At 43.1% G+C, this 25369-nt stretch overlaps 1 protein-coding gene across 2 annotated transcripts; it reads left to right on the top strand.

Annotated features, from left to right (window-relative positions):
• The first annotated feature begins 644 nt into the window (after positions 1-644).
• Casp14 (caspase 14) lies at positions 645-6997 on the top strand. Of its 2 annotated transcripts, NM_009809.5 has the most exons (7): positions 699-885; positions 3106-3172; positions 3582-3731; positions 3832-4057; positions 4595-4744; positions 4899-5002; positions 5551-6997. In NM_009809.5, the coding sequence occupies exons 2-7, from the start codon at positions 3134-3136 to the stop codon at positions 5653-5655; spliced, it is 774 nt and encodes a 257-aa protein (NP_033939.1). In that variant the 5' UTR covers positions 699-885; positions 3106-3133; the 3' UTR covers positions 5656-6997. The 2 variants fall into 2 exon arrangements, with proteins under 2 accessions (XP_006513223.1, NP_033939.1); XM_006513160.4 differs by lacking the exons at positions 4595-4744; positions 4899-5002 and having other exon boundaries at positions 645-885; positions 5551-5711.
• Positions 6998-25369: the final 18372 nt, after the last annotated feature.

Here is a 25369-nt window from a genome sequence, read left to right as displayed (position 1 = left end):
GTCTTTGAAAGGCAATGAGCATGTTCTAGAGTGCTGTACGGTGAAGAGTTCCTGGCCCTACTCTGTAAAGGTCTTAAAGCCAGCAAGTTGGGCATGCCAGTGGAAGAGCTGAATAGTATGAGTTTATCTCATGAAACCTGTCAACATAAAAATAAACATAAAACAAGATACTGGGATAGAACAAAAGGGGAAGAATAAGAGGAAGAGAAGAGAGCTGAGGAGGGGGCATAAAGCATCGTGGAGGACAATCCTGGATTTGAATGGTAAGTGCTGTCTGGGTGTTCTTGAGCTGTCACCTATTTGCACAGCCTTGAGCCTAGGCTTCAAAATGGGAGAGACAATGCTAATGTCTCCTGAGGACTCCTGAGGACTGGAGATGACGCGAAAGTGAAGCTGCTGCTATCTGCCTGATAGTGGAATGAGTGAACTGGTCTTGATGATAGAGATCTCATGTTAATGAGTTGAACCCGGGATAGAGAGCAGAGGGGGCCGTGTTTTGTTCCTTTTGGATGCTCTCCCTCAGGTAGGCCGGGAGGTGGTGCAGTGGGGGTGGGGTGGTGTCCACTGAGCCATGCCATCGTTCGTTCATTCATTCCATGGGCGTTTGACTCTGCTCCTACACCTGCCGCCAAGGGTGTGGCTCTCTTGTCACGAGGTGTCTTGGTGACAGAAAACTTGCAGACAATAAAGGTACAGAGTTTGTACTGCTCTAGTCACGGACAGGATCTCAGGAGAAGCTTGGGGAAACCTTTCCGTGCCCGCCCCTTCTTGGAGAGCAGCACGAGGCTCTAACTCCTCTTGAATGACAGCGCTGTTATCAGCAGCTTGGAGACAGACAAGCCAGGGCCTGATCCCAAGGAGAAGGAGCACCTGCTTCTACAGCCGGTGAGGGCTTTGCCAGTCACCTCTCTCTCTCTCTCTCTCTCTCTCTCTCTCTCTCTCTCTCTCTCTCTCTCTCTCTCTCTCTCTCTCTCTCTCTCCCCTTCTCTCTCTCCTTCTCCCTTCCCCCTCCTTCCCTCCCTCCTCCTTCCCTCCCCCCTCTGCCCTCCCTCTTTCCCCCTTCCCCTTTTCTATTCTGACAGAAATGAAGAAGTTTTCCATTTGTTCTAACAAATTCCTACACAGGCCCTTTCTTGTCTGTTCATTTGTTTATTTGTTTGCTCAACACGTTCTCCTCAAAACCTGCCTCTCCACCCATTCTGTCAGCCCTGATGGAGACACAGATAAAGACAGCAGGCTTTGGTCATGAAAACTCAGCTCAGCTACCAGTTCAGCCACTGGAGTAAGAATCGGGGAAGCACGGCTACTTCCTCTTCATGTCATTTTCTTCTTTCTAGTCTGAGAGACCTAATACTTAACATAAAATATGGGATGTTTGTTGTAAATTTTATTTGTACTTGTCAATACATCTGTCTTACACTCTTCATTACAGGCATGTAATCACAAAGATGATTAAAGCGATATTCAGTGAGTAGTTTGTAAAAACACACACATTGCCGTAATGCAAGTATAAACAGGCAAAGAAGGGAGCGGCATAGCCACGAGGCCAGTAGGGATCATGAAGCCTGGCTTAGTTTGCCTTTACTGCTGATGTACCTACTGCTATTCCCAGATGCAACCACTGAATCTCAGAGTGAGACAGAGTGAGAAGCTTATGTTCTTGGGATGGGACTGGGGTCTGCTATGTCTGAGTTCAGAGCTGGGCTCCTGTCACTTCCATAGTTACAGTATTTGTTTCCTCTTTCCTCATGGGGTGTGTGTGTGTGTGTGTGTGTGTGTGTGTGTGTGTGTGTGTTTTCATAGGGGAGAAAGTTGATGGTCATTCATGTCTGTCATAGAACTACATAAGGGCAAGGAGAAGGACTATCTAACATAATGTTTTCCCGGTGATTAATATATAATAAGCCCTCAGGAAACATATGCTTAATCAGTGGAGGAGAGTTAGATGCAACTGGGTGGGTAGATATGGACAACTAAGAGATTTATGGTTGGTTTATAGGTAAATGTGTAGAAGATTGTTTGATGGCTGATAGGAGAACATCTAAAGGCATAAGTGCACAATTGGACAGTTAGATATTAAAGTACATGGATGGATGGATGGATGGATGGATGGATGGATGGATGGATGGATGGATGATGGATGAATAGATGGATAGATGGATGGATAAATGGATGAATAACTGTTTAATAAGTGATTAATGGGTAAATAAGTAGATGGATAGACCCATGGCTGGATGGCCAGTATGTGTATGGATTGGTAGGTGGGTAAAAGTATGTGCAATGGAGAGAAGGCATAGCAGACATTATGTCACTCCAATCATAAGAAGCACTCCAGTCTCATCAGAAGTGTGAGGAAAGGCTCAGGGCATGCCAGACATCCTTCAGTTTAGCCAGGGTACAAGCTAGGACTCAAGAAGAAGGATGAAGACTCCTGGAAGATGCTCAGACTCAAGGCAGACAGGGAGACATAGATTGACCTCCTCAGATGAGAAAACCACAAGTATGAAGAAGCCAGATCTCATTTTGATGGAATGCTCAGTTTAAGCTAACCATGAACCCTCCCCAGCCAGACATCCCTTGGTATAACAGAAAAGTATGTGGGCTATTTGCCATGATCAGTCCTAGGAAGGAAGAGACTGCCAAACCCAAGCAAGTAAATGTTCTGGAGGAGGAGGAAAAGAGGGTTCAAGAGATGACATTTTCCTCTTTCTTTGTTTCTTGTTTGTTTGGTTTTTGTTTGTTTTGTTTTTCAAGACAAGGTTTCTCTGTGTAACCTTTGCTATCCTGAAACTTGCTCTGTAGATCAGGCTAGCCTTGAACTCATAGAGATCTGCCTCCTGTGTGCTGGGAATTACAGGTATGTGGCACCACCACCCAGCAAGAGATGTCATTTTTAATGGACTTAGAATGACATGGATGAAAGACTCCAAGGTATTGTAACTGTAGAGAAAACATACTCTAGGGATGGTCCATGTGGTTCCAGGTCTGACCATATAGTAACTTTCCTATGCAGTTTCAAAAGTCCACGATAGACAAATCAAACTTTCACCTTACCCCATCAGCCTTCCTGTGGGAACTTTTTACCTGTGTTCTCTTGACCTCCAGGGCAAAACAAAGGTGCTGAAAGCCAGACATGGAGTCAGAGATGAGTGATCCTCAGCCATTGCAGGAGGTGGGTGAGGGTACAAAATGCATGGAGATGTGGAAAAGGGGTGGAAAAACTTAAATGGTGCAGAAGGAATGAAAAAGAAGACAAAAGAATATACCCAGAAATGGAAAGCAACTTGGAAAAGGAGGGAAGGAACCCAACACAACTGTCTCTTATCACTTTGGTCCTTACTCAAACTGCTTTTCTTCACAAAAGAAATTCTAACCCCAATACCACCCTTTCTCAGATGGTATAAGATAGGATCCCAGTTATGGCTTTAGACATTCTGAGACCTCTGCAAGTAAGCAAGAAATGGAGAAATTCTCAGAGCACCCTGAACCTCTTGGCAACTTGTTTGGAGGTTCTGCCAACCCTAACCCCAGGCTTCACTGTGCTATGTTGTCCTCTTCCTCTCTCTCTCTCTCTTCCTTAGGAAAGATATGATATGTCAGGTGCCCGCCTGGCCCTGACGCTGTGTGTCACCAAAGCCCGGGAGGGTTCCGAGGTAGACATGGAGGCCCTGGAACGCATGTTCCGTTACCTGAAATTTGAAAGCACCATGAAGAGGGATCCCACCGCCCAGGTATTGAACAGCCAGCTCCATGTCAGGAGGGAAGCAGGCTTGACAGAAAGGATAGGCTTTGAGTCACCTCTCTGAGCCTGCTCATTTCTCTTCCTCCAAGCAATTTCTGGAAGAGTTGGATGAATTTCAGCAGACCATAGATAATTGGGAAGAGCCTGTCAGCTGTGCCTTTGTGGTACTCATGGCACATGGTGAGGAAGGCCTCCTCAAGGGAGAAGATGAGAAGATGGTCAGACTAGAAGACCTTTTTGAAGTCTTGAACAACAAGAACTGCAAGGCCCTGAGAGGCAAGCCAAAGGTGTACATCATCCAGGCTTGTAGAGGAGGTAGGGACTGGGACATCACATCCTTGGTCTTTGGGGTAAGGGTAATAAGACTGAACTCACTATGTATCACAGGCTGACCTGGAATGCATTATGTAATCCAAGCTAGCCTCAAATCTATGATCTTCCTGCCTTGGTTCCAAAGTGCTGGGATTGTAAGCATGCAGCACCATGCCCGTCTGGGTCCATGTATTATTAAGATTCTTTTTTGTTAGGGGTGTGTGTGTGTGTGTGTGTGTGTGTGTGTGTGTGTGTGACTGCAGATAACTGAGAGATAACTGAGGCTGCCAGAAAAGGGTGAAGATCTCTGGAGTCAGAGGTACAGGGACTCCATGGGGCCTGGAAACCAATCTTTGGCCCTCTGCAAAAATAATAAACTCTCTTAACCACTAAGCCATCTCTCTGGCCCAGAGTGTCTGTTTTTCCATTCAGTCCAGACTCTGAGCCCCAGCTGAACCTGGCATGCTGCCAGACTGCTCTTCAACCGTCCCTTGGTCCCATTTTCCTTCCTGACTTTTTCTTTCCGCCCCCTGGTTTTAGAGCACAGAGACCCCGGTGAGGAACTACGTGGAAATGAGGAACTAGGTGGAGATGAGGAACTAGGTGGAGATGAGGTTGCTGTGCTCAAGAACAACCCCCAAAGTATCCCAACCTATACGGATACCCTCCACATCTACTCCACGGTAGAGGGTATGAGCTCTCAGATGTCCTAGGGTGCCTTATGCTCCTTCCCCATGAATCAGCACCCAAGATCCCTGAACTTCTTCTTCAGGAGGGGACCCTCTTCTGGAGTCCCCTTCACTCTCTAAAGACTTCTCCAAACTCAATTTTCTGACCTTCCCAGGGTACCTCTCCTATAGACATGACGAGAAAGGCTCTGGCTTCATCCAGACCCTGACGGATGTGTTCATTCATAAAAAAGGATCCATCTTAGAACTGACAGAAGAGGTGAGCCAGATGAAGAACCTGGGAACCCCACCCAAGCCCAGCCCCTCCCAACCTTTCCCTATGCTCTCATCTCCATACATACACACTGGGACTCTCAAGTTCACTATGTGTGGGAATGATTTTGGGTTTTTTAGGGTTTTTTTTTCATTTTCATGCATTTTTATGTGGTATGTATCTGTATAGGCACATGTATGTGGAGATGGATGGGTGTGTGTGTATGTTTGTACATGCGGAGGCCCAGATAGTCTATCAAAATCGCTGAGCCACTAATTCAGTGAGAGACACTACCTCAATAAAACAAGGTGGAAAGTTATGGAAGGTGACAACACTATGTCATCTCTCTCTAACAGCTGATACATGCATGACATAAACATACGCATACAGACACACACCAACTAGCTAACCAATGAATGCATAGAAACTATGGAATTAGTGTCTTGAGACATGGATACCAACCTGCCTTTCCCTGCAGCCTCATCCCCATGCTCTCCTGACACCAGCCTCTCTGGCAGGCCAGTCCCCACAGCTGACCACACCTATTTTTACAGATCACCCGACTTATGGCAAACACGGAGGTGATGCAGGAAGGAAAACCAAGGAAAGTGAACCCTGAAGTCCAAAGCACCCTCCGGAAGAAGCTCTATTTGCAATAAAAGAGAGGGCAGGGATGGCCTTCCTGCAGGTGCTTTCTCTGTTGACACCAGTCTTCAAAGATGGTTACTGGATTCTTCGTTCATCACAGCCCTTTGTCCGTGTCAGTTTCAGGGCAAGCCAGCCAGCTAGAGCACATTAACACCACCTTCCTTTCGCTGGACACCCTAACTCTGTTAATGCAGCCTTACATTGTCTTCCTATAGCTAACTGTTTGCTCTTTTGCCTCACCACGCCTTACTCTCCCTCCTATGACTCAACCGAAAATAGTCATTTCTAATTCAGAGGTAGTAGCTTTCTGAACCATTTCTAGAAACTTCCAATAACCTCCAGCTAAGATCGCCACTGTGGGGTTTTTTTCATCCTTGGCTTACAATTCGTCATTGTGAAGAAGTCAAGGCAGGAAGTACAACCATGAGTGACATCACAGAATAAATATTCTTCTTCAAAATCAAAGAACTGGAGCATGAAACAGTCACACCAAAAAACCCAAAGGACTTGAGCAGCCCTTCCCCTCCAGCTACTAGCCTTATCCCAAAGGGTGCGTCCCAAGGAAGAAGATGCCATGCCTCCAGCTACTAGCCTTATCCCAAAGGGCATGTCCCAAGGAAGAAGACGCCATGTTAGTGGTCCTGACATCTCTGGTGATCTCAGCAGCATCTTCAGACCAAGCATGACCAACACACACGCACTCTTAGTCGAAATATCTATGTATACTTTTAATTGTCCCTGATAGACTCTTTATTCCTCTCCAAAACCCCATGAGCTAGGCCTCAACTACCACAAAACAGCCTATGAGCTCTGTTTCCAGGATTCAATAACTTTTTCAGCCCACTATACTCAAAGCTTTTGAATTCCCCTCACAAAAACATGTCCAAATCATAAAAGTCACATGGCCAAATCTATCACAGCAGTGACCCCACTTCCTTGGTATCCATTTCTATGAAAGAGGTATCTCTGGAAACCTAGAGGAGACACAAAGAGCACTATTATTTAAAGACCAAAGGTAAACCCTACATCTGTGTTTTTCATATTGGTATGACTCCATCCAATCAGCCCTCAGATAAATTCATCTCCTTTTCTGTGAATTCATTCTCCCAGAAATGTTAGCATCCTCTCCCCATGCCTCTGTGCCCTTGCCCAATTGACCAGTTCTCTAAGCTTAGGTGTCCCACATGGCTGCCCCCTTCTCTCTCTTCCCTTTTTCCACTGCCTCCCCCTCACCCCTGACTCCACTCCTAATATTCTTTTTTGCTTGTGCGGCTGCCTCTTGCACAATGAAATGCTATAATTACTTTCGATTGGTGTAATGAGAATTCAGTAAACATCTGTCAAACTTTGCAAGAAATGTGTTAGAATCTTTGCTCTGAGCCTTACTTTGGGGGGAAAAATAGAAGGAGTTATGAATTTGCTTTCTTTTTCCCAATAGCTAACTGTGTGTGAGTTTACCATGGAAAGAGACTCAGGACCCTTATCCTGACTCTTACATATAAGTAGATATTAGGATTTGTAAAATTACAGGTCACACTTATATACCAGACGGCTATATGTTATATGTTTTCCAAGGGAATATCTGGGAATACTTTGTCAAAGCTACATGTTGAAGAAAATCTTGTTACATAACCTGCGGATTATGACTCCTTTGGACATGGAATGATCCTTTCTTAGGGGTCACATATCAGATAACCTGGATATCAGATATTTACATTATTATTCATAACAGTAGCAAAATCACAGTTATGAAGCAGCAATGAAATAATTTTATAGTCAGGGGTCACCATAACATGAGGAACTGTATTAAAGTGTTGCAGCATTAGGAAGGTTGAGAATCCTGCTTAAGAGACATGCCACTGTCTCTATTCTGGTGCCCCTGACATACATTACTAATTAAGCATACTTCCTCTCCTACTAAATTCAGACATACTCTCAAAGCTTCTCTTCTCAGCATCCAGGAAGTTAGACCTGTCTGTTGTTATAGGTATATTGTTCATATTTAAGGAGATTTTAAGATGGAATCCCTGTTATCTATTCTTTGAAATTTTCAGCCAGTTGGTGGTGCATGCCTTTAATCCCAGCACTTGGGAAACAGAGGCAGATGGATCTCTGTGAGTTCAAAATCAGCCTGGGCTACAGATCGAGTTCCAAGACAGCCAGGGCTACACAGATAAATCCTGTCTTGAAATACCAGGCATGTGGGCATGTGTGTGTGTATGTGTGCATGCATACACACACACACACACACACACACACACAAAGAAAGAGAATGTCATACATGTAAAAAATTTATCTTGCTCATATGCAGCTCAGCTACCCATCCCACTCCCCCTGGGATCCCCCAACACATTCCCCTTTGTGTCCTCTCTTTTTTTTTTCCTTTTTTTTTGTTGTTGTTTTTGTTAATCATTTACTGAGTCTGGTTAGTGATGCCTGTTGGACTATTGACCAATCTTGTTGGCTTGTTCTTGTACAGGTGACCATAGCTGTAGCTTTGTCAGTACATGTTTAGAAGACTGCATTTCATAGAACTCCTCCACATCCTTCAGCTCTTACATTCTTTCCACACACCTCTCTTTTTATCCTCCTAGACAGGGTCTCTCTGGGTTGTCCTAGAACTCAGTAGACCAGGCTGGCCTCAAACTCACAGACATCTCCCTGCTTCTGCCTCCTAAGTGCTGGGATTAAAAACTTGCACCACCACCACCACCCATCTCTCTTTTCACCCCTTTGATGTGAAGGTCCCTGATCTTTGGACGGAGGGGTGCTAATATAGCTTTCCCACTCAGGGCTCAGCAGTTTGAAAAGTTCAGAGTTTGTGCATTAACCGCTGCAGGATGAAGCTTCTCTGGCTGCTAGAAGCACTAGTCTATGGGTAGAAACCTAACCCTTGAAAAAGGCAGTTTGACAAACAATAGAAGGTTTTTCCAGGTCCTATGACTTCTCCAGCTGTTGCTTTTGATCAGGTTATACAGTAGCAGGCCTGGGTGCCCTCCTGTCGAGCAGGCCTAGTGAAATATATTTTTAAGGCTTTTCTGTGACTCTGGGGAATAAAACCCAGGGTCTCGTGCATTCTAGGCAAATGCTCCATCACTGAGTTGTGTCCTTGCTTCCATGGCTTTCACAGATCATCACTGATCCACTTTAACCTTCTCACTAAGAAGGTCTGTGTAGGGTCATCTAGGGGTCCTGATCTGTGCTACAGCCATGGCTGTGGTGTGATTGGGGATTTATCTATAGAATTGTACAGCAAGTAACTAAGGCAGCTGTGACCATGCAGAGCCAAGCGAGTATAGATGACACATACTGCATACCAACTCATAGGTCAAATACCGAGTCATTCTGGAGTCCTTATATGCAAGGGCCAAAGAATTATGGCCCACTTGCTAAATCCAAGCTACAGCCATTTAATAAACAACACCTTAATGGCACAGAGTTGTGATCATTCATTTACACGTGGTCTATGGCTACCTTTATCCTACAAGAGGAAACATGGGCCATTACACCAGTCAGCACATGACCTAGAAACTAGAAATAGCATCTGTCCCTTTACAAAAACAGTTTGATATCCTCAGTTGTCTAGCCACTGGTGAGCCCACCAGACTCCAGCAGATGGCTCCAGATCCATGGTCACACAGCCAGTCCTGGTTAAACTCAGTGGGTCACAAAACAAAAGGAGTAGCCCTGAAAGTGAAAAAGACGTTTTGCATGGAAAGGCGGAGGTAGGGGAGGGGCTGTAGGAAAGTGCAATGGCTGGGCACTGAAATAAGTGAGTATTGTGCATATGTGTGAAATTGTCTAAAATAAATTTAGTTAGTAAAATTTGGGGGGGGGGGGTTCAAGACAGGGTTTCTCTGTGTAACCCTGGCTGTCCTGGAACTCACTCTGTAGACCAGGCTGGCCTTGAACTCAGAGACCCACCTACCTCCCCTCTCGAGTGCTGGGATTAGTTTGCACCACCACCACCCCACTTTAAAAAACCAAGTATAGCTATTTGTCTAGGCTGTTCTTAATTCTCTAACATGCGCCAACACTGAGCTCTATCCCAGCCCTGAAAGTAAGTGTTAGAAATATTTAAATATACAAATGGAGCTATTTTTTATTTGAAATTTATCCTTGCAACCAACCAATCCCAAGTTCACTGTGAAAACCTCAGTGAAATACCACCTCACAGTAGTGAGTACGTGCAGAGGAATGTGCCGGAAAATGAACCCTTTCCTTCTGTTGAGAAGAAACACGGCCACCATGGGGAAAAGTATAGAGCGTCCTAAAGACATAAAAACAGGGCAGGTGAGATGGCTCAAAAAGTAAAACACCAGCCATCAGGTCTGCCACCGAGGATAGCTTCCAGTACCCACAGAAGAGAACGGACTTCAGCTAGTTGTCTCCTGACTTCCACTTGCATGTCAAGGCATGTACACAGCTACACACACATGCATACACACACACATACACACTAAACACACACTAAACAAATAAATAAATAAAATGTAATAAAAACTTGTTTTAAAAAAAAAAGGGGGGGGGAATTGGAGATTGCAGAGATGTTAAGAGCATTTGATTCTCTTGGAGAGGACCTCAGTTTGACTCCCGAGACCCATTTGTTTGACTTGCATGGCCATCTGTAACTCCTGTTCCAAGGGACCCAATGCCCTTTTCTGGCCTCCAAGGGCATCAAGCACTTTCACAGTGCATAGACATGTATGTAGGCAAAATACCCATAATCACAAAACATTTTTAAGTTTGAAGAAATAAAGAAAAAAGTCTAAAAAACAATAAGCCAGGCAAGTAGGCAGGTAGTTGTCTGGTGTAGCTGTTCAGTATAGGTGTGAGGGACTGAATCTGGGTCATCTGCAAAAGGGGTAAGTGCTCTTAACTGCTTAACCACCTTTCTTGTCCCTCGATGTGAAATTTGAAAATCAGTTGCATAGAGATAGAGAACTAAATACTGGTTATAGATGAGAAAGGAGAAATAGAAAAATAAACGGGGAGCTAGAGAGATGGCTCAGTGGTTAAGAGCACTGGCTCTTCTTCCAGGGGTCCTGAGTTCAATTCCCAGCAATCACATGGTGGCTCACAACCATCTGTAATGGGATCCGATGCCCTCCTCTGGTGGGTCTGAGGAGAACCACAAAGTACTCACATACATAGAGCAAATAAATCTTTTAATAAAATAAAATAAAATAAAATAAAATAAAATAAAATAAGGGCTGGTGAGATGGCTCAGTGGGTAAGAGCACTCGACTGCTCTTCCAGACTGCTCTTCTGAAGGTCCGGAGTTCAAATCCCAGCAACCACATGGTGGCTCACAACCATCTGTAACGAGATCTGACTTCCTCTTCTGGAGTGTTTGAAGACAGCTACAGTGTACTTACATATAAACAAATAAATCTTTAAAAAAAAAAAATAAAATAAAATAAATAAAATAAAATAAAATAAAACAAAATAAATAAAATATTAGTCTTTGGGGCTGGAGAGATGACTCATCAACCACTGGCTGCTCTTCCAGAGGTCCTGAGTTCAATTCCCAGCAACCACATGGTGGCTCACAACCATCTGTAATTGGGACCTGATGCCCTCTTCTGGTGTGTCTGAAGAGAACGATAGTGTACTTATATTCATTAAATAAATTAATTTTAAAAAAGAAAAAGAAATGGGTAGAAGTTGATCAAGTGCAACAAAAGAGCAGATGTGATAGATGAAGTGGCCTTCCAGCACTCAGGAAGCTGAGGCAGGAGAATCACAAGCTCCAGGTCAGGCTGGGCAACACATAGTATAAAGAAGAGTCCAAGTGCTCTTATCACTAGTAAAAGGGAGAGGGATGGTTAACTAAAAGATATAGTGGATATATTCATTTGCTTCACGAAAGGAAAGCCCATGTCTGTGTACATGGGGCATCATGGTATACACTTTAAGTGCATACAATTTTAACTCCAGCTTTGCTGAAGTCAGAGTTACTCAACACTAGAACTGTGCCTGCAGCAAGGGGCTGCAGAACACTAAGATACAAAGCTTAGTGCTTCAGGACACCTGCTCCCAGCTGCCCTCCCTTCCTAATAAGACTGAGGTGAGGCCAAGGCTAGTGCACTTTCTTGAGATTCATACCTAGCAAAGAGGACAAAAGGAAGAAATTGAACGCTTAACCTGGGGTGGGGGTGGAGTTATGTGTATGTGTGTGGACATGTGGTTTTATACATTTGTATGTACATGTCTATGTATATGTGTGTATATGTGTGTGCTCATGTGTGTATACATGTATGTGTAGTGTATATGTGTGTATGTGTGTCTGTGTGTATAGGTCTAATATTTAGGAGATTTATTTTGTGAATGTGTTATATGTGTGACTTGTGTGCATGTATGTCTGTGTTTATGAATCTTATATTTGTATGACGTATTTTTATATGTGTATGTTGTGTATATGAGAGTGTTGTATGAATGTCTTTGTTGTGTGTATTTATATCTGTTTATGGGTCTCACATGTGTGGTGAGAGGGTTGTGTATGCATGCTTTCACACACACTTGCATGCGTGTGTGCGTGCGGTGGGATGAAATGGAACCTGGGCCTCTAAGCAAGAGCTCTACCACTGAGTTACCCCTTAGTATCATAGCACAAATATATTCGTATAGGACCAAAGTTTAGTTTTCTGTAGATATTTTTTATTCATACAAATGACATATTCAACCACAGAGGAAATTCACAGAATCTATAAGCTAAAATAATGTGAATCATAAGGCAGTGTGAGAGGACAGAGGATCGCCAAAGGTTCACCTGCCACCAGGCCATGCAATACAGGTGGAAGAAGACACCTAGAGCCCCAACAGCCATGTGCCCTGGCCCATCAGGGCTCACTACACTGTCCAAGTCTATGGTGAACAGATGGGAGAAAGAGAGAAGCAGAAGAGTGTGAGCATCGTGAAGGGAGGTGGGACTGGGATCTCAAGGGTGGAGAGGAATAGCCGCGGTGAGTAGCCATAGTGAAGTCCCAGCCTGTGCAGCCACTGAGGAGATGGGTAGAAGTTGATCAAAGGCTCACGTGAGGTGCAGAATCTGCTCTCCAGAGTGCTGGAGCTGGTGAGAAGTGGAGTTAGCTCTCCGGAATGCAGCAGCCAGTGAGTGGCAGTGCCAGCTCTGCACAGCCCCACTATGTGGTCCCAGATGATAGCCCAAACCAGAGATGTCCACATGGTCTCTAGTGGGAATATGAGCCATAGACATTGATACAGGACCCTGCTGCTGCTGCATGGCCATGGACCCAGACATGGTCCTCAGTAGCCTTAGTTCTAGTGGTGGGGGTGGGGATAAGGGGATGCAGGTGAGCCAGCTCTGAGGGAACCTGCCAGTCCAGAGAGGATCCCAGGATCATGAGAGCCCCTCATCAGTTGCAGCACTCAGAAGAACAGGCCCTGCAGCCCTACTGAATAGCACAAGAGAGCTGACCCTGATGGGAAGGATACAGGTGAGCCAGCCACAAGGATGTGAGGGCAGGAGAGCTGACCCTGCCTCCTGCCGATTACAGCATTAGGTAGGCTAGCCATGGCAGTGCAGGAGAGCTCACCCTGGTGGTGTGGATGCAGAAGAGCTGGTGGGCTGACAAACTGAGCTACCAGTCAGACCCAGATCCACCCCAAAATCTACCCCATCTACCCCACTGGAGTATAGGAAAGGATCAGTCTGACTGACTCAGTACTGCAGGATCCCCATGACACAGGACATCAAGATAACTGAGAGGAGTCCTAATGAGGATTCAGTATTGATGGTGTAGCCAGAGTCCTCAAACTCACTGCAATGAACATTTGCAAGAAAACATGTGTGGACAAAAGTATATACTATGACACACACTGTGACACACTACAGCTTCTCTGACAAGATGTTTTCTATGCTTTAGTTTGGTTTTGTTTTCTTTTTCTTTTGTGGGGGAGGCTACAGGGGCAGAGGGCTGATATGAAGGTATGGGGAGATGGGTGGGGTTGAGATTCATGATGGAATACTCACAAAAAATCATTAAAAGTTTTAAATAAATAAATAAATAAATATGGATGTAAGCATGAGTTTGATCCCCAGCACCCACGCAAAAAGTCAGGCATGGACTTGACTAAACCAGCGTAATCCCTAGCTGCATTTATAATATTTATCCTTATCCCCACAGATAAGTGTAATTCACACATCTCATCAAGGAAATTTCTCTTTGCAACAGATGGAGACCATTATAGAGAACTACGACTAACCAAAATGCAGAGTTGTGAAGCCCAGTCATTACATCTACAACACAACTGCATCCGAGGCCTGGGTATCATTACGAAAGCGGAGGTGGAAAGATTACCAAGGTCAGAGGTAAGAGAAGTTTGCTGTGAGTCTCCTAGAAACATCACAAGTTACACCCATGAAGTCTTACCAACGTGACTGCCTAAACATGACCTAAATCAGTATTACCCCAATAGACATGCTAATGTGGAAGAGAAAGAGCTCAACCGGCCTCAGACACTGCATGAAGAGCTATAGGAAACTAAGGAATTCTGAGAACGAGAGAAACACTTCTCCTGGAACAAGCACACTAATTAGTTAACCAATACCAAATGGCCAGCCCTGAAACATACACGTAAAATTATACAGACTAGCAGGCTGTATTTATATTCTTGAAAATATATACTTATATGTACACATGTATATGTAACAACAATTAAAGAAAAAAAGCCATGAATTTGAAGTACATGGGAGGAATAGGAAGGAGGGAAAGGAAGACAGAAATGGTGTAATTATACTATAATATTTTTAAAAAAGAGTTAAACATAGAGGAATGAGTTTGTAATTCCAGGGTTGAGGAGGCAGAGACAGACAGATCCTTGGGTTTTGCTGGCCAACCAGTCTAGACAAATTGGATAACCCTAGATCCAAAATGGAAGCCACATCTCAAAACAAACAAACAAACCAAAAAAAGTGGATGTCTCCTGAGGAACATCTGAGATATAGCCCTTTTGTACATGAACCCACATACACAGGAACACACAGCATATTTACATGCACACACACACACACACACACACACACACACACACACCAATATTGTTTTGTATCTAGAAATAATTTGAATTTATTGTATTTAAATTTCATTCACAAACAATCCATTTCCAAAGGCCTCAAGGTTAGCCCCCCAATTCAGCATGAAGTCCAACTTCATTAAACTTTAAAATCATATACAAATTTTATGACATATCAAATGAACTAAACAAGTTAAAACAATAAAGAACATAATACTACCTGAGGACCCAGCTATACCACTCCTGGGCAAAAGATGCTCCCAAAAGGTGCTCCAACATATAACAAGGACACATGTTCCGCTATGTTCATAGCAGCCTTATTTATAATAGCCAGAAGTTGGAAACAACCTACATGTCCTTCAACAGAGGAATAGACACAGAAAATGTGGTACATTTACACAATGGGGTACTACTCAGCTATTAAAAACAGTAACTTCATGAAATTCTTAGGCAAATGGATGGAACTAGAAAATATCATCCTGAGTGAGATAACCCAATCACAAAAGAACACACGTGGTATGCACTCACTGATAAGCAGATATTAGCCCAAAAGCTTGGAATAACCAAGATACAATTTACAGACCACATGAAGCTCAAGAAGAAGGAAGACCAAAGTGTGGGTGCTTCAGTCCTTCATAGAAGGGGGAACAAAATACTCACAGGAGGAAATACAGAGACAAAGCATGGAGCAGAGACAGAAGGAAAGGCCATCCAGAGACTGCCCCATCTGGGGATTCATCCCATGTACAGTCACCAAACCCAGACACTATTGCAGATGCCATGTAGTGCTTGCTGACAGGAGCCTGATATAGCTGTCTCCTGAGAGGCTCTGCCAGAGTCTGACAAATATAGAGGGGGAATGCTCACAGCCAACCATTGGACTGAGCATGGAGTCCCCAGTGAAGGAGTTAGAGAAAGGACTGAAAGAGCTGAAGGGGTTTGCAACCCCATAGGAAGAACAACTATATCAGCCAACCAGACCCTCCAGAGCTCCCAGGGACTAAACCACCAACTAAAGAGTACATATGGTGGGACTCACGGCTCCACATATGTAGCAGATGTTGAACTTGTCAGGCATCAGTGGGAGGAGAGGCCCTTAATCCTGTGAAGGCTCAATGCCCTAGCGTAGGGGAATGTCAGGGTGGGGAGGTGGGAGTGGGTGGGTGGGTGAGGGAGCACCCTCACAGAAGCAGGGGGGATGGGATAGAGAATTTCCAGAGGGGAAACCAGGAAAGGGAATGACATTTGAAATGTAAATAAATAAAATATCCAATAAAAGAAAAAAAAACAATAAAGAAAATGAAGCTGTGGGTTATGTGATTATTGAAATCTGGATTCTCCACTTAATGGCTCCCTGAGGCAATGCCATGAGCTAGTGAGCTTTGGAAGGCCCTGCGTTATGCAACGTATCCTGACCTATACTGGCTGGTACATCAGCAGACAAAGCTGAAGTAGAGGAGGCAGGCTGACAGTGTACCTTATAATGAATATCATAGCAGATGACCTAGAGTCCATATATGAAATGCACAAAATATATGACATAAAGGCAAAAGCCACTTTATCTATGAGAAATGTCTATTCATAAATGTCTAGAGTTTAGTCACCATAAAGGAAGCTCAAGCCCCTAGTTCATTGCTAAATTCATCAAGAGACCCAAGAAAACTGATGGTGCTTCCAGCTTTGAGAACTGCACACAAAAACTAGTCCACCTTCATTCTAATTACTTGGTTATTGGGGAGGAAAGCATTTCATCTATTTATGAAGTTGTCTTTACAGTGATCAATTATAAGAAATGAGGTCACCATCAACCCAGCCAGTTCATTAAACTAATCCCTTATTGATGAAGTCCTCGTTTAGAGTCCACACCCTTGACCTTACGCCAAGATCTGCATGGCCAGTTGCTTCCTATTTGCTTCTGACAGTGACAGGCACTAGAGGGAAGAGAGGGGAAAGGAGAAGGAAGGAGGGGGGCCAGGGAGAGGGAGAGTGGGGTGAATTTTATTCCGACTAGATTGCCATCAGTATCAAAATCACTTCTACTTCTTTTGGTTTACAATTTAGTTATTTATAATATGTGTGTGAAGGGGTGTGCCTGCCACTGCACACACATGGAGGTCAGAGGACAACTTGCAGAAACTCATTCTCTCTACCATGTAGATCCTGGGAATTGAACTCAAGTTGTCAATATCAACAGCAGGCATCTTAACCTGCTGAGCCATCTCTCAGGTCTGGGGTTTCTGTTTTTGTCATGGTGGGACCAGCTGCTTGACCAATCCCCCTGAGAGATAAGTACAGATCCACACAGCAGTCTCATTTTCATTTTTGAAACTTCTAGGACCTCACATCAACTTTTCTTTTTACTTCCCAGACCTGGGCTGCTCAGAAGATCTCACAAGAATAATCTGTTAAAACCATAGCGTTGTAAACAGTTGTATAGTAGAGCACTTGCCTCATATATACAAGGCCACAGCTTACATTTGGAGCACTGTCAATAGAATGAAAAAGAGTCAGGGAAGAGTAAGAGAGGGAGGGAGGAGGGAGAAACAGAGTGAAGGAGGAGGAGGGAGAGTTGCCTCAGCAGCTAAGAGCACTTGCTGTTCTTGAGAGGACATGTGTTAAATTATAACTTATAACCTCCTTAAATCCAGTTCCAGGAAATCTAGAGCCATCTTCTGACCTCTATGTGTCAGACATGCACCATGGTGTACATACAAGAAAGCAAAACATTCATACATACACACAAAAATTTGGAGACTGGGTGTGGTGGCACATAATCCTCTAGTCCCAACGCTCAGGAGGCAAAGATATGCTGATCTCCATGAGTTTGAGGCCAGCCTGGTCTACATAGCAAGTTCCAGGCAAGCCAAGGCCACATAGAGAGACCTTGTCTCAAAAAAAAATGACAAGAACAAATTTTAATCTTGCACACACACCAAACCCTGACACTATTACTGATGCCATATTGTGCTGCAGACAGGAGCCTGGCATGGCTGTCCTCTGAGAGGCTCTAAAAGCAGCCGACTGAGACAAATGCAGATACTTACAGCCAACCATTGGATTGAGGTCAGAGACCCAGAGAAAAGTTAGGGGAAGGACTGAGATAGCTGAAGGGGATTGTAACCCCACAGGAAGAGCAACAGTGTCAACTAACCCTCAGAGCTCCCAGAGACTAAACCAAAAACCAAGGAGTATACATGGGCTGGTCCGTGGCCCTGGGCTCATGTGTAGCAGATGACTACCTTGTCTGGCCTCGGCAGCAGAGGATGTGATTAAGCCTGTGGAAACTCGATGCCTCAGAGAAAAGGGATGCTGGTGGGGGTATGTTGCCTGATGGGGAAGCATACTCACAGAGAATGGGGGTGGGGCAGAGAGAGGGAGATGGGGTGAAGAACTCAGGGAGAGAGGATCAAGAAGGAAGGCAACTTTTGAAATGTAAATAAATAAAATAGTTTAATAATAATAAAGAAAAAAATTTAAATGTATAAACAACATAACCAGAAAAAAATATTAGGGGAAAAATTAAAGAAATCCTAGCATTTCCCTTTTTTAACACTCATTTATTGAGTGGGTGGGTGGGTGCCGATATCCTTGGCATATCCTGTGTGAGGAGGTCAGAGGACAACTGTGGGAGCCAATCCTCCCCTTTCATAATATGAGTCCAAGAGAATGATCTCAGGTCATCCAGCTTAGAGACAAGTGTCTTTAGTTCCTGAGCCATCTCACTAGCCCAGCATTGCCTTTTTGCCTTTCTAATCCTCTATTGATCGTCTAGGCTCAAGTCTCTCTTTCTTAAAAGAGTTCTTCAACCTGAATGGTCCTTAGAAATATATACTACAAGAAATAAGCCAGACACAAAGCATGATTCCAGACAGTATCCAGGAAGGCAAGTTCAGAGATGGGCAGTGGGTGTGAGGTTATCAAAAGCTAAGGGCAGGGGAGAATTGGGAGTCACTGTTTAATTACATAAACGGTTCTATTTGGGGAGCAGGAGAGAGTCTCAGTGGTTAAAAGCACTTGATGCTCTTGCACCTGAATTTGGTTCCCAGCACACACAGTGGAAGACACACAACTACCCATAACAACAATTCTATGATGTGAGAGATTGTTTACTTTTAAAAATTAAACTTGGCACAAGCCCCTTCCAGTCCAAGCAGCACCTGGGTAGCTAGGGCACAGAGCCAGATGACACCTGCCAGCTACCCACAACACTGCCACTGGATCTTAAGACTTCTGAGGATAGGGATCTGCCCGGCAGGGGAGTGCTTTGCCTGAGCATCGGCAGCAGACATCTTGGTTCCGGGACCCTCCGAGTGTACCCTGCACAGACATCTTGGTTCCAGGACCCCGCTGAGTGTATCCTGCACAACTCCAGAGAATACCAGATGGCAAAAGGCAAACGTAAGAATCCTGCTAACAGAAATCAAGACCACTCACCATCATCAGAACGCAGCACTCCCACCCCACCTAGTCCTGGGCACCCCAACACAACCGAAAAGCTAGACCCGGATTTAAAAGCATATCTCATGATGATGGTAGAGGACATCAAGAAGGACTTTAATAACTCACTTAAAGAAATACAGGAGAACATGGCTAAAGAGTTACAAGTTCTTAAAGAAAAACAGGAAAACACATCCAAACAGGTGATGGAAATGAACAAAACCAAACTAGACATAAAAAGGGAAGTAGACACAATAAAGAAAACCCAAAGTGAGGCAACGCTGGAGATAGAAACCCTAGGAAAGAAATCTGGAACCATAAATGCGAGCATCAGCAACAGAATACAAGAGATAGAAGAGAGAATCTCAGGTGCAGAAGATTCCATACAGAACATCGGCACAACAATCAAAGAAAATACAAAATGCAGAAGAATCCTAACTCAAAACATCCAGGAAATCCAGGACACAATGAGAAAACCAAAACTACAGATAATAGGAGTTGATGAGAATGAAGATTTTCAACTTAAAGGACCAGTAAATATATTCAACAAAATTATAGAAGAAAACTTCCCAAACCTAAAGAAAGAAATGCCCATGAACATACAGGAAGCCTACAGAACTACAAATAGACTGGACCAGAAAAGAAATTCCTCCAGACACATAATAATCAGAACAACAAATGCACTAAATAAAGATAGAATAGTAAAAGCAGTAAGGGAGAAAGGTCAAGTAACATATAAAGGCAGGCCTATCAGAATTACACCAGACTTTTCACCAGAGACGATGAAAGCCAGAAGAGCCTGGACAGATGTTTTACAGACACTAGGAGAACACAAATGCCAGCCCAGGCTACTATACCCAGCCAAACTCTCAATTACCATAGATGGAGAAACCAAAGTATTCCACGACAAAACGAAATTTACACAATATCTTTCCACGAATCCAGCCCTTCAAAGGATAATAACAGAAAAAAAAAAAACAATACAAGGACGGAAATCACACCCTAGAAAAAGCAAGAAAGTAATCCCTCAACAAACCAAAAAGAAGAGAGCCACAAGAACAGAATGCCAACTCTAACAACAAAAATAAAAGGAAACATTTACTTTTCCTTAATATCTCTTAATATCAATGGACTCAATTCCCCAATAAAAAGACATAGACTAACAGAATGGCTACACAAACAGGACCCAACATTCTGCTGCTTACAGGAAACCCATCTCAGGGAAAAAGACAGACACTACCTCAGAGTGAAAGGCTGGAAAACAATTTTCCAAGCAAATGGTCTGAAGAAACAATCTGGAGTAGCCATTCTAATATCAAATAAAATCGACTTCCAACCCAAAGTTATCAAAAAAGACAAGGAGGGACACTTCATACTCATCAAAGGTAAAATCCTCCAAGAGGAACACTCAATCCTGAATATCTATGCTCCAAATGCAAGGGCAGCCACGTTCATTAAAGATACTTTAGTAAAGCTCAAAGCACACATTGCACCTCACACAATAATAGTGGGAGACTTCAACACACCACTTTCATCAATGGACAGATCGTGGAAACAGAAACTAAACAGGGACACAGTGAACCTAACAGAAGTTATGAAACAAATGGACTTAACATATATCAACAGAACATTTTATCCTAAAACAAAAGGATTTACCTTCTTCTCAGCACCTCATGGGACCTTCTCCAAAATTGACCATATAATTGGTCACAAAACAGGCCTCAACAGATACGAAAATATTGAAATCGTCCCATGCATCCCATCTGACCACCATGGACTAAGGCTGATCTTCAATAACAACATAAATAATGGAAAGCCAACATTCACGTGGAAACTGAACAACACTCTTCTCAATGACACCTTGGTCAAGGAAGGAATAAAGAAAGAAATTAAAGACGTTTTAGAGTTTAATGAAAATGAAGCCACAACATACCCAAACCTATGGGACACAATGAAAGCATTTCTAAGAGGGAAACTCATAGCTCTGAGTGCCTCCAAAAAGAAACTAGAAAGAACACACACTAGCAGCTTGACAACACATTTAAAAGCTCTAGAAAAAAAGGAAGCAAATTCACCCAAGAGGAGTAGATGGCAGGAAATAATCAAACTCAGGGGTGAAATCAACCAAGTTGAAACAAGAACTATTCAAAGAATTAACCAAACGAGGAGTTGGTTCTTTGAGAAAATCAACAAGATAGATAAACCCTTAGCTAGACTCACTAAAGGGCACAGGGACAAAATCCTAATTAACAAAATCAGAAATGAAAAGGGAGACATAACAACAGATCCTGGAGAAATCCAAAACACCATCAGATCCTTCTACAAAAGGCTATACTCAACAAAACTGGAAAACCTGGACGAAATGGACAAATTTCTAGACAGATACCAGGTACCAAAGTTAAATCAGGATCAAGTTAACGATCCAGACAGTCCCATATCCCCTAAAGAAATAGAAGCAGTCATTAATAGTCTCCCAGCCAAAAAAAAAAAGCCCAGGACCAGATGGGTTTAGTGCAGAGTTCTACCAGACCTTCAAAGAAGATCTAATTCCAGTTCTGCATAAACTATTCCACAAAATAGAAGTAGAAGGAACTCTACCCAACTCATTCTATGAAGCCACAAGTACTCTGATATCTAAACCAAGAAAGATCCAACAAAGATAGAGAACTTCAGACCAATTTCCCTTATGAATATAGATGCAAAAATCCTCAATAAAATTCTCGCTAACTGAATCCAAGAATACATTAAAGCAATCATCCATCCTGACCAAGTAGGTTTTATTCCAGGGATGCAGGGATGGTTTAATATACGGAAATCCATCAACGTAATCCATTATATAAACAAACTCAAAGACAAAAACCACATGATCATCTCGTTAGATGCAGAAAAAGCATTCGACAAGATCCAACACCCATTCATGATAATAGTCTTGGAAAGATCAGGAATTCAAGACCCATACCTAACCATGATAAAAGCAATCTACAGCAAACCAGTAGCCAACATCAAAGTAAATGGTGAGAAGCTTGAAGCAATCCCACTAAAATCAGGGACTAGACAAGGCTGTCCACTCTCTCCATACCTATTCAACATTGTTCTTGAAGTCCTACCCAGAGCAATTCGACAACAAAAGGAGATCAAGGGGATACAAATTGGAAAAGAGGAAGTCAAAATATCACTTTTTGCAGACGATATGATAGTATATATAAGTGACCCTAAAAATTCCACCAGAGAACTCCTAAAACTAATAATCAGCTTCGGTGAAGTAGCAGGATATAAAATTAACTCAAACAAGTCAATGGCCTTTCTCTACACAAAGAATAAACAGGCTGAGAAAGAAATTAGGGAAACAACACCCTTCTCAATAGTCACAAATAATATAAAATATCTTGGTGTGACTCTAACTAAGGAAGTGAAAGATGTGTATGAAAATAACTTCAAGTCTCTGAAGAAAGAAATTAAAGAAGATCTCAGAAGATGGAAAGATCTCCCATGCTCATGGATTGGCAGGAACAACATTGTAAAAATGGCTATCTTGCCAAAAGCAATCTACAGATTCAATGCAATCCCCATCAAAATTCTAACTCAATTCTTCAACGAATTAGAAAGAGCAATCTGCAAATTCATCTGGAATAACAAAAAACCTAGGATAGCAAAAACTCTTCTCAAGGATAAAAGAACCTCTGGTGGAATCACCATCCCTGACCTAAAGCTTTACTACAGAGCAATTGTGATAAAAACTGCATGGTACTGGTATAGTGACAGACAAGTAGACCAATGGAATAGAATTGAAGACCCAGAAATGAACCCACACACCTATGGTCACTTGATCTTCGACAAGGGAGCTAAAACCATCCAGTGGAAGAAAGACAACATTTTCAACAAATGGTGCTGGCACAACTGGTTGTTATCATGTAGAAGAATGTGAATTGATCCATTCCTATCTCCTTGTACTAGGGTCAAATCTAAATGGATCAAGGAACTTCACATAAAACCAGAGACACTGAAACTTATAGAGGAGAAAGTGGGGAAAAGCCTTGAAGATATGGGCACAGGGGAAAAATTCCTGAATAGAACAGCAATGGCTTGTGCTGTAAGATTGAGAATCGACAAATGGGACCTCATGAAACTGCAAAGCTTCTGCAAGGCAAAAGATACTGTCAATAAGACAAAAAGACCACCAACAGATTGGTAAAGGATCCTTACCTATTCTAAATCAGATAGGGGACTAATATCCAATATATATAAAGAACTGAAGAGGGTGGACTCCAGAAAATCAAATAACCCCATTAAAAAATGTGGTTCAGAACTGAACAAAGAATTCTCACCTGAGGAATACCGAATGGCAGAGAAGCACCTGAAAAAATGTTCAACATCCTTAATCATCAGAGAAATGCAAATCAAAACAACCCTGAGATTCCACCTCAAACAAGTCAGAATAGCTAAGATCAAAAATCCAGGTGACAGCAGATGCTGGCAAGGATGTGGAGAAAGAGGAACACTCCTCCATTGTTGGTGGGATTGCAAGCTTGTACAACCACTCTGGAAATCAGCCTGGTGGTTCCTCAGAAAATTGGACATAGTACTACCGGAGGATCCAGCAATACCTCTTCTGGGCATATATCCAGAAGATGTCCCAACCGGTATGAAGGACACATGCTCCACTATGTTCATAGCAGCCTTATTTATAATAGCCAGAAGCTGGAAAGAACCCAGATGCCCCTCAACAGAGAAATGGATACAGAAAATGTAGTACATTTACACAATGGAGTACTACTCAGCTATTTAAATGAATGAATTTATGAAATTCCTAGGCAAATGGATGGACCTGGAGGGCATCATCCTGAGCGAGGTAACCCAATCACAAAGGAACTCACACAATATGTACTCACTGATAAGTGGATATTAGCCCAAAACTTAGGATACCCAAGATATAAGATACAATTTGCCAAATGCATGAAACTCTAGAAGAATGAAGACCAAAGTGTGGACACTGTGCCCCTTCTTAGAATTGGGAACAAAACACCTATGGAAGGAGTTACAGAGACAAACTTTGGAGCTGCGACAAAAGGATAGACCATCTAGAGACTGCCTTATCTAGGGATCCACCCCATAATCAGCTTCCAAAGGCTGATACCATTGCATACACTAGCAAGATTTTGCTGAAAGGACCCAGATATAGCTGTCTCTTGTGAGACTAGGCCGGGGCCTAGCAAACACATAAGTGGATGCTCACAGTCAGCTAATGGATGGATCATAGGGCTCCCAATGGAGGAGCTAGAGAAAGTATCCAAGGAGCTAAAGAGATCTGCAACACTATAGGTGCAACAACATTATGAACTAACCAGTACCCAGGAGCTCTTGACTCTAGCTACATATGTATCAAAAGATGGCCTAGTCGGCCATCACTGGAAAGAGAGGCCCATTGGACACACAAACTTTATATGCCCCAGTATAGGGGAACGCCAGGGCCAAAAAATGGGAATGAGTGGGTATGGAAGTGGGAGGGAGGGTATGGGGGACTTTTGGGATAGCATTGGAAATGTAATTGAGGAAAATACGTAATAAAAAAAACAAACTTAATTATCCTTGACACTTATATACAGCAGTTGTGTTGTAGATGGGACTAGGCTCAACACCTCCACGTTTTTATTGGTTTTGGTTATCTATAATGGTCTCCCTATGTAAAAAAAAAAAAAAGTTTCCTTGGTGAGGGATGGGAACTTCATGTACCTGTGGGTATAAAGACAAACATTCAGATGCAGTTGGAGATAATGCTGATTTAATAAGGCAATGTCCAAGGTTTTAACAACCCTGAGTAGCTGACTAGGTTTTCAGTTCCTGGCACACCTCTTGGTGAGAGGATCTTATGTCCAATATGAGAACTGTTGGATACCGAATAGGTATCATGACATTAGTGCACCCTTAGGGTTATTGTGCTCAGCTGATCACTATTGTGACTCATAGGAATCATAGCTGGGTAGGATTATTGGTTGCTTCCCTCCTTTGGAACCTTGAGTGGCACCTACTGGGACCATGAAAAGCTAGTCCTCAAGAAAGAGTCTTTCAAGTCAGTTCTAGCTAAAGAGACTGTGCCCTGTGTCCAAAATGCACGGTGTCCTCAGCAGTAGAGACATATCTTCCACCTCTGGAGGGAAAAAAAAACAGAACCATGGCAACAGCCTACAATCTTTTGGGAGTCTCTTGAATAACCAATGACCCATAATTCAAAAGAGGAATTCTCATGGCCAG

The sequence above is a fragment of the Mus musculus genome, chromosome 10, assembly GCF_000001635.26.
Source record: "Mus musculus strain C57BL/6J chromosome 10, GRCm38.p6 C57BL/6J".
Taxonomy (NCBI): domain Eukaryota; kingdom Metazoa; phylum Chordata; class Mammalia; order Rodentia; family Muridae; genus Mus; species Mus musculus.
Note: the sequence above shows the minus strand (reverse complement) of the source record. Positions and strands in the feature narration are given on the sequence as shown.